The 10,306-nt window shown below is 48.9% G+C and overlaps 1 protein-coding gene across 1 annotated transcript in view; it reads right to left on the reverse strand.

The window, feature by feature from the left end:
* LOC128357741 (plexin A3-like) overlaps positions 1-10,006 on the reverse strand; it is a 43,813-nt gene extending 33,807 nt beyond the window's left edge. Inside the window, 10 exon segments of the mRNA XM_053318110.1 lie at positions 256-375; positions 2,286-2,405; positions 3,107-3,200; positions 3,898-3,943; positions 3,946-4,067; positions 4,995-5,131; positions 8,181-8,233; positions 8,236-8,300; positions 8,958-9,106; positions 9,794-10,006. Of these exon segments, the coding sequence (XP_053174085.1) occupies positions 256-375; positions 2,286-2,405; positions 3,107-3,200; positions 3,898-3,943; positions 3,946-4,067; positions 4,995-5,131; positions 8,181-8,233; positions 8,236-8,300; positions 8,958-9,106; positions 9,794-10,006 (1,119 nt within the window).
* Between the last annotated feature and the right edge of the window lie 300 nt (positions 10,007-10,306).

A 10,306-nucleotide genomic window follows, 5' to 3' on the forward strand; every position in this document is an offset into this window, starting at 1 on the left:
CACACACACACACACACACAGAGACACACATACAGAGACACACACACACACACACACACAGAGACACGCAGACACACACACATACACACACACACACACACACACACACACACACAGATACACACAAGAACACATAGAGACACACACACACACACACACACACACACACAGAGACACACACAGACACCTGTTTAGCTCTCTGACATCATACATGAGTGACATCATTTCCTGTCGTTGTGTGTGTTCCTCTCTCACCTTGAGGATGATGGGTGACCCCGGTTTGACCTCCAGGATCCCAGAGTTCCCCAGGGGGTCAAAGGTCGGGTTGGGGTAATGAGTGAAGGGGGTCGAGTTCAGCACCAGGAGGGAGGAGACCTACAGGAGGAGAACACATCGGGGTCACACACATGTGCACACACACACACACAGGAGGAGAACACATCGGTCATATCACGCCTCTTATCCGAGCTTCCTCTTCACTTCAGCTGTGAAGGCCGAACCGAAGCGATTGTCTCTGCTCTGAGAGGCGCGGGGGGGGGGGGGGGGGGGTTTACCAGCTGACTTGCTCCTTTATTGGATATCAGTTATTGATTGGCAGCTGCATCATAGCATCTCAGAGTGGAGACTGATTACAGATTAAAATCAAGTGTTTCTCTCTCAAATTTATGTATATTTAAATATGTTAAAGTCTGTGTAAAATAAGAATAAATATGTTCTGAGTTTGACATACCACAGAAAAGTGTGTTGTTAACCACCCTGCCAAATTTGAATGACTAAAGAAATCGCCAAATATGAAATTAGTCTTCAAAGTTGTGTAAAAATCAGCTGAAGCCCCGCCCCCTACCAAGTGTCACCTGTCAATCAAAGTCACCACCTCTACCAGAAACATGGACGCTACGTCTGAGAGCTTTCTGCTGCTAACTCAGCTGCTAGCTCGGCGGCTAACTCGGCTGCTATCTCGGCGGCTAACTCGGCTGCTAGCTCGAAGGCTAACTCAGCTGCTAGCTCGGCTGCTAACTCGGCTGCTAGCTCGGCGTCTAACTCGGCTACTAGCTCGTCGGCTAACTCGGCTACTAATTCAACTGGTAACTCGGCTTCTAGCTCGGTGGCTAACTCAGCTACTAACTCGACGGCTAACTCGGCTACTATCTTGGCGGCTAACTCGGCTACTACCTCGTCGGCTAACTCGGCTACTAATTCAACTGGTAACTCGGCTTCTAGCTCGGTGGCTAACTCGGCTACTAACTCGGCGGCTATCTCGGCGGCTATCTCGGCGGCTAACTTGGCTACTAACTCGACGGCTAACTCGGCGGCTAACTCAGCGGCTAACTCAGCTAACTGGCTAACTGTAGACTGTAGTAGTAGTAGTGCTAACTCAGCTAACTGGCTAACTGTAGACTGTAGTAGTAGTAGTGCTAACTCAGCTAACTGGCTAACTGTAGACTGTAGTAGTAGTAGTGCTAACTCAGCTAGCTGGCTAACTGTAGACTGTAGTAGTAGTAGTGCTAACTCAGCTAACTAGCTAACTGTAGACTGTAGTAGTAGTAGTGCTAACTCAGCTAACTGGCTAACTGTAGACTGTAGTAGAAGAAGTGTGTGCTGAATGTATTTCTACCTCTACAGCAGCAGGGGCGGGTTTATGCTAATCCTAGCTCCACAATTCAAATCTAAATGGTTGAAATGCTTTTTACACCTTTTTTAGAAATACATTTATGACCTATTTAATGTGTTTAGAAGAAAATGTCTGAATTCATCTAGTTAAAAACCGGTTAATTATCGGTCTGATTAATTAAATCAACAGTTATTTCCCCTGTTAACTGCTATTATGGGTTAAATTAAAGTATGAAAGTCCACACATTTATATGTTTTACATCATTTATCGTCGTTTCCATCGTCAGTCTAATGAGAGGCTGAACTTTCCCGAGCATCGGCTTTAATTTCAGTTTCAGTTTCAGTTTATCCCCTGAAACATTTCAACTGGTTAATGATTTCCAGAGTTGAAAAGACACCCTGAGCATATTCAGAGGCTTATTAAATAATACATTCACTATTACAATATCAATAAATACAGCAAATAGTGAATACATGATCCAGACTCTGCTCAGTGGAAGTGTTTCCTCTGCACAGTGGAAGTGTTTCCTCTGGACAGTGGAAGTGTTTCCTCTGGACAGTGGAAGTGTTTCCTCTGCTCAGTGGAAGTGTTTCCTCTGGACAGTGGAAGTGTTTCCTCTGGACAGTGGAAGTGTGTGTGTGTGTGTGTGTGTGTGTGCGTGTGTGTGTGTTACCTGGTCGAAGATGAAGCCGAACTCGTCAGGTCGCAGCGCCCCCTCTGGTGGGTTTGGTTTGGTGTACATCAGACCAGGAGCCAGACACGTCATCGTGCTGTCGTTCACCAGGTTACAGAACTACACACAGATATGAGTGTTAGTCTGAGACGCTACTATACTTCCACCACAGAGACACATATATACACCATATATATACTATATATACTATATATACTATATATACTATATATACTATATATAGTATATATAGTATATATACCATATATACTATATATACTATACCACAGCTCAACAGGAAACACTAAGAGGAGATTTACTGAGAAACACACTACTACTAAAATACTACTACTACTCCATAAAGTACTACTACTACTACTAGTTCATAAAGTACTACTACTACTACTACTACTCCATAAAGTACTACTACTACTAGTCCATAAAGTACTACTACTACTACTACTAGTCCATAAAGTACTACTACTACTACTACTAGTCCATAAAGTACTACTACTACTACTACTAGTCTATAAAGTACTACTACTACTACTAGTCCATAAAGTACTACTACTACTACTACTACTAGTCCATAAAGTACTACTACTACTACTAGTCCATAAAGTACTACTACTACTAGTCCATAAAGTACTACTACTACTACTACTACATAAAGTACTACTACTACTACTATAGAAAGTACTACTACTACTACTAGTCCATAAAGTACTACTACTACTACTACTACATAAAGTACTACTACTACTACTATAGAAAGTACTACTAGTACTACTACCCCAACCCCATAAAGTACTAGTACTTACGTTGCTGGTCTCCACTCCTCCGTACTTGGCTCTGACTTTGGGCTCCTGGATCGTCCGAAGGTTGGTTCCTGTTACTGTGATCACTGTGCTGCCACTACACACACACACACACACACACACACACACACACACACACACACACACACACAGACACACACACAGACACACACACACACACACACAGACACACACACACATACATACATACACATACACATACACACACACATACATACACATACACATACACACACACACACACACATACACACACACACACACACATACATACACATACACATACACACACACATACATACACATACACATACACACACACACACACACACACACATACACACACACACACACACACACACACACACACACACACACACACATACACACACACACACACACACACACACACACACACACACACACACACAGTAACACACATACACACACACACACACACACACACACACACATACATACACATACACATACACACACACACGCACACACACACACACAGTAACACACACACACACAGTAACATACACACACACACACACACACACACACACAGTAACATACACACACACACACACACGCACACGCACACATATACACACACACACACACACCCATATACACACATAGTAACAGACACACACACACACACACACGCACACAGAGGATCAATACTCTATATAGAATAATGATGATGATGATGATGATGATGATGATGATGATGATGATGATGATGAAGATGAAGATGAACTTACTTGAGTATGGTCCAGTTGGGCTCGATGCTGGTGATGGTCGGGTCTCGGTGTAGATGTACTTGGTGTCGGAGCTCGTCACCTCGGCCCTGTCAATCATCAGCCGGATGGGGGCGGGGCCAGCGCCGGACGCCGAGGCCGGAGTGATGCAGATGATCTCCCGCTTGGTGCGTCTGAGAGAAGAGAAGAGATCATTCATCCCTTCATTTCATCCCTTCTTCTTTTCATCCCTTCTTCTTTTCATCCCTTCTTCTTTTCACATCATATCAAATCAAACTGTGGGCCAGATACGGCTTCCTCCCTCCCTCCTTCTTTCTTTCTTTCCTTTCTTCTCTCTCTTTCCTCCGTTCCTTCTTTCCTTCCTCCCACTTTCTTTACTCCCTCCCTCCTTCCTTTCCTTCCTCTCACCTTTCTTTCTTTCCTCCCTCCTTCCTTTCCTTCCTCTCTTCCTTCTTTCCCTCCTCCCTCCCTTCTTTCTTTCTTTCCTTCCTCCCTCCTTCCTTTCCTTCCATCTGTCCTTCTTACCTTCCTTTTTTCCTTTCTTCGTTCCTCCCTTTCTTCCTTCCATCTGTCCTTCCTTCCTTTCTTCCTTCCATCTGTCCTTCCTTCCTTTCTTCCTTGTGTCCTTCCTTCCATCTGTCCTTCCTTTCTTTCTTCCTTCTGTCCTTCCTTCCATCTGTCCTTCCTTCCTTCCTTCCTTTCTCCCTTCCTTCCTTCTGTCTGTCTGTCCTTCACTATCTCTCTTTCCTACCTTTCTTCCTTCCTTCCTTTCTTCCTTCCATCTGTCCTTCCTTCCTTTCATCTGTCCTTCCTTTCTTCCTTCCTTCCATCTGTCCTTCCTTCCATCTGTCCTTCCTTCCTTTCTTCATTCTCCCTTCCTTCCTTCTGTCTGTCAGTCCTTCACTATCTCTCTTTCCTACCTTTCTTCCCTCCTTCCTTTTGCTGGTTTTTCCTTCCTTCCCTTATTTCCTTCCTTCTTTCCTTCCTTCCTTCCTTCCTTCCTTCCTTCCTTCCTTCTGTCCTTCCATCTTTTTAATGATCTGGCCCTTGAATGAAGATGAGTTTGACTCCTCTGCTTTAGAAGATTGAAACTGACTCACTTTACAAACAGACACTCGTCTTGTCGATGTAGACGGTGACGCTGCTGCCCGGCGTCCAGGTAGCGACCCGACACCGCTAGTCTGGTTCCCCCGGAAACAGGACCCCTCTCTGGGAGGACACGGCTGATGATGGGGCTCTGGAGGAGGAGGAGGAAGAGGAGGAGGAGAAGGAGGAGGAGAGGAAGGAGGAGGAGGAGAGGGAGGAGGAGGAAGAGGATGAGAAGGAGAGAGGGAGGAAGAGGAGAGGGAGGTGGAAGTGGAGGATGATAATGAAGATAATGAGGAAGAGAGGAGAAGGAAGTTGAGGAGGAGGAAGAGGAGGGGGAAAAGGAGGAGGAGGGGGTGGAGGAAGAGGAGAGGGAGGAGGAGGGGGGGAAGAGGAGGAGGAAGTGGAGGAGGAGGAGAGGGAGGAGGAGGAAGTAGAGGAGGAGGAAAGGGAGGAGGAGGAATAGGAGGAGAAGGAAGAGGAGTAGGAAGAGTAGGACAAGTAGGGGGAGGAAGAGAAGGAGGTGGAGGAGGAGGGAGAGGAAGAAGAGGAGGAGGAGAGGGAGGAAGTGGAGGAGGGAGAGGAGGAGGAGAAGGAAGAGGAAGAGGATGAGAGGGAGGAAGACGAAGTGGAGGAGGGGGAAGAAGAGGAGGAAGAGAAGGAGGAAGGGGAGGGAGGAAGAGGAGGGGGAGGAGGAGGAGGAGGAAGAGGAGAGGAGGAGGAGGATGATGAAGATAATGATGAAGAGGAGAGATTAGCAGTGAATAACTTGTATATAAATGTCTCTGAGAGGAGAGGAGAGGAGAGGAGAGGAGAGGAGAGGAGAGAAGAGGGGGAGAGATGAGAAGAGAGGAGAAGAGAGGAGGGAGGAGAGGAGAGGAGAGGAGAGGAGAGGAGAGGAGAGGAGAGGAGAGGAGTGGAGAGGAGAGGAGAGGAGAGGAGAGGAGAGGAGAGAGAGGAGAGAGGAGAGGAGGAGAGAGGAGAGGAGAGGTGAGGAGGGGAGAGGAGAGGAGGAGAGGAGGAGGAGAGGAGGAGACGAGAGGTGAGGAGGAGAGGAGGAGAGAGGAGGAGAGAGGAGAGGAGAGGAGGAGAGGAGAGAGGAGAGGAGGAGGAGAGGAGAGGAGAGGAGAGGAGAGGAGAGAGGAGAGGAGAGGAGAGGAGAGGAGAGGAGAGGAGAGGAGAGGAGAGGAGAGGAGAGGAGAGAGGAGAGAGGAGAGGAGAGAGAGGAGAGGAGAGGAGAGGAGAGGAGGAGAGAGGAGGAGAGAGGAGAGGAGAGGAGGAGAGGAGAGGGAGAGGAGGAGGAGAGGAGAGGAGAGGAGAGGAGAGAGAGGTGAAGGAGAGGAGAGGAGAGGAGAGGAGAGAGGAGAGGAGGAGAGGAGAGGGGAGGAGAAGAGAGGAGGGGAGAGGAGGAGGAAAGGAGAGGAGAAGAGAGGAGGGGAGAGGAGGAGGAAAGGAGAGGAGAGGAGAGGAGGAGGAAAGGAGAGGAGAGGAAAGGAGAGGAGAGGAGAGGAGGAGGTGAGAGGAGAGGATGAGGAGAGGAGAGGAGAGGAGGAGAGGATGAGAGGAGGAGGAGAGGAGGAGGAGAGGAGGAGAGGAGGTGAGGAGTGGAGAGGAGAGGAGTGGAGGGGAGGAGAGGAGAGGAGAGGGGGAGAAGGAGAGGAGAGGAGAGGAGAGAGGAGGAGAGGAGGAGAGGAGAGGAGAGGAGGAGAGAGGAGAGGAGAGGAGAGGAGGAGAGAGGGGAGAGGAGAGGAAGGAGGAGGAGAGGAGAGAGGAGAGAGGAGAGGAGAGGAGAGGAGAGGAGAGGAGAGGAGAGGAGAGGAGAGGAGTGGAGAGGTGAGGAGAGGTGAGGAGGAGTGGAGAGGAGAGGAGAGGAGTGGAGGAGGAGAGGAGAGGAGAGGAGAGGAGAGAGGAGAGGAGAGGAGAGGAGAGGAGAGGAGAGACAAGAGGAGAGGAGAGGAGAGGAGAGGAGGGGAGAGAGGAGAGGAGAGGAGAGGAGAGGAGAGGAGAGGAGAGAGGAGAGGAGAGGAGAGGAGAGGAGAGGAGAGGAGAGGGGAGAGAGGAGAGGGAGGAGAGAGGAGAGAGGAGAGGAGGAGAGGAGAGGAGAGGAGAGGAGAGGAGAGGAGAGGAGAGGAGAGGAGAGGAGAGTAGAGGAGAGGAGAGGAGAGGAGAGGAGAGGAGAGGAGAGGAGAGGAGAGGAGTGGAGGAGAGGAGGAGTGGAGAGGAGAGGAGAGGAGAGGAGAGGAGAGGAGAGAGGAGAGAGGAGAGAGGAGAGGAAGAGGAGGAGAGGAGAGGAGGGAGAGGAGAGGAGGAGAGGAGAGGAGAGGAGAGGAGAGGAGAGGTGAGGAGAGAGGAGAGAGGAGAGAGGAGAGAGGAGAGGAGGAGAGGAGAGACGAGAGGAGGAGGAGAGGAGAGGAGAGGAGAGGAGAGGAGAGGAGGAGAGGAGAGGAGAGGAGAGGAGTGTGGTGAGTGGAGTGGTGAGGACGAGAGGAGAGAGGAGAGAGGAGAGGAGAGGAGAGGAGAGGAGAGGAGAGGAGGAGAGGAGAGAAGGAGAGGTTGAGTGGAGTGGTGTGGTGGTGTGTGGAGGAGGTGTGGAGGGAGGAGAGGAGAGGAGTGGAGTGTGTGAGGGTGGGGTGTGGTTGTGGTGAGTAGATGTGGTGTGGTGTGTTGAGGAGAGGAGAGGAGGGAGGAGAGAAGGAGAGGAAGAGAGGAGAGGAGAGGAGAGGAGAGGAGAGGAGGGGAGGAGAGGAGAGGAGAGGAGAGGAGAGGAGAGGAGAAGAGGAGAGGAGGAGAGGAGAGGAGGAGAGGAGAGGAGAGGAGAGGAGAGGAGAGGAGAGGAGAGGAGGGGAGAGGAGAGGAGAGGGAGGAGAAGAGGAGAGGAGAGAAGGAGAGGAAGAGAGGAGAGAAGAGGAGAGGAGGAGAGGAGAGGAGAGGAGAGGAGAGGAGAGGAGAGGAGGAGAGGAGAGGAGGAGAGGAGAGGAGAAGAGGAGAGGAGAGGAGGAGAAGAGGAGAGGAGAGGAGTGGAGTGGTGGAGTGGTGTGGAGAGGAGGAGTGGAGAGAGGAGAATAGAGGTGAATAGAGGAGAAGTGAGGTGGAGAGGAGGAGAGGTGAGGTGGAAGAGAGGAGAGGAGAAGGAGAGGAGAGGAGGAGGAGAAGGAGAGGAGAGGAGGAGGAGAGGAGGAGAGGAGGAGAGAGTAACTCACCACGAAGGAGTAGGTCTGGGTGGAGAGGGTTCGATACTCAGCGCTGCAGACGCGATGCAGAGCTCCACGGGTCCACCGGGGGAGTGAGGGAGGAGCGCCTCGGCCATGTCACACACAATCCTGCACACACACACACACACACAGAGACACACACACACACACACACACACACACACACACACACACACATACACACACACACACACACACACACACACACAGAGACACACACACACACACACACAAAGACACACACACACACAAAGACACGAGAATGAATTAAATGAAACGTGTAAATAAGCGGAGGAAAGGAAGGAGGGAGGAAGGAAGAGAGGAAGGAAGGAGGGAGGGAGGGAGAAAGGAAAAGAGGTAGGGAGGAAGGAAAGAAAGAAGGAAGGAAGGAGGGACGGAAAGAAAGAGAGAAGGAGAGAGGAAGGAAAAGAGGAAGGAAAGAAGGACAGAGGAAAAAAAATAAGGGAGAGAAGGTAGGAAGGAAGAAAGGAAGGAAGGAAGGAAAGAAGGAGGGAGGGAGGGAGAAAGGAAAGCGGTAGGGAGGAAGGAAGGAAAGAAGGACAGAGGAAAGAAGGAGTTAAGGAAAAAGAGAAGGAGGGAAGGAAGGAGGAAAGGAGGATCGAGGAAGGACAGACGGAAAGAAGGGAGGGAGTAAAGGAAAGGAAAGGAAGGAAGGTAGGACGGAGGGAGGAAAAAAGGAAGGAGGGAGCGAGGAAGAAAGGAAGGAAGGAGGGAGGAAAGAAGGACATGACCTCTCTGACTCACCTCTCAGCGCTGACGTACTGCGAGGGAACCGGGTTGCAGCGGACTCCTGCTACCTGAACATGAGCGATCTCCTTCACCTGCAGACCCAGGTTCTCCCCCTCGATGGTGACCCGGGTCCCCCCCTCCCGAGGCCCGGTCAGAGGATCGATCTGTGGGGGGGGGGGTGAGAGAGAGGGGGGGGGGGTCAATCACTTATCACTCACTGATCTCTGATTAACACTCCGACTTTGATTAATGAGTCTCTAGAAACCTCTCAGTGATACCGAACCAAGGAGCTGCTTTAAAATCAGCTGATCAGCTCTGTGGTGCGTTCAAGGACTCTCGTACATCTCAGGTTCAAAACACATCAAGCATCACTTCCTCTTTACTGTAGTACAATTAGAGGTACTTGTACTTTACTGTAGTACAGTTAGAGGTACTAGTACTTTACTGTAGTACAGTTTGAGGTACTAGTACTTTACTGTAGTACAGTTAGAGGTACTAGTACTTTACTGTAGTACAGTTTGAGGTACTTGTACTTTACTGTAGTACAGTTAGAGGTACTAGTACTTTACTGTAGTACAGTTAGAGGTACTTGTACTTTACTGTAGTATAGTTTGAGGTACTAGTACTTTACTGTAGTACAGTTAGAGGTACTTGTACTTTACTGTAGTACAGTTAGAGGTACTAGTACTTTATTGTAGTACAGTCTGAGGTACTAGTACTTTACTGTAGTACAGTTAGAGGTACTAGTACTTTACTGTAGTACAGTTAGAGGTACTAATACTTTACTGCAGTACAGTTAGAGGTACTAGTACTTTACTGTAGTACAGTTAGAGGTACTAGTACTGCGTTACCTTGGTGATTCTGGGGTGGCTGCAGCGCAGGTTGTGGCGGCCGTGGTGCATCCAGTTCTGCTCTGCAGAGGGACAGTGCTGCCTGAGGAGACACTTCCTGTTCTCGGTGCACCAGCCGCACTCGAAGGCCGGCGGCGCTTTGAGACACTGACCGCAGCTGGAGCGCTGAGCCTCACACTTATAGAGCAGCGCTGAGAAACACACACAGAACATCTGACTAGTCAACTCCTTCAAAATAAAACTAAACTAAAACTAGTCAATTCCTTCAAAATAAAACTAAACTAAAACTAGTCAACTCCTTCAAAATAAAACCAAACTAAAACTAGTCAATTCCTTCAAATAAAACTAAACTAAAACTAGTCAATTCCTTCAAAATAAAACTAAACTAAAACTAGTCAACTCCTTCAAAATAAACCGAACTAAAACTAGTCAATTCCTTCAAAATAAAACCAAACTAAAACTAGTCAATTCCTTCAAAATAAAAAAAATTAAACTAGTCAATGCCTTTTTTTT

This window comes from Scomber japonicus, chromosome 4, assembly GCF_027409825.1.
Source record: "Scomber japonicus isolate fScoJap1 chromosome 4, fScoJap1.pri, whole genome shotgun sequence".
NCBI lineage: Eukaryota > Metazoa > Chordata > Actinopteri > Scombriformes > Scombridae > Scomber > Scomber japonicus.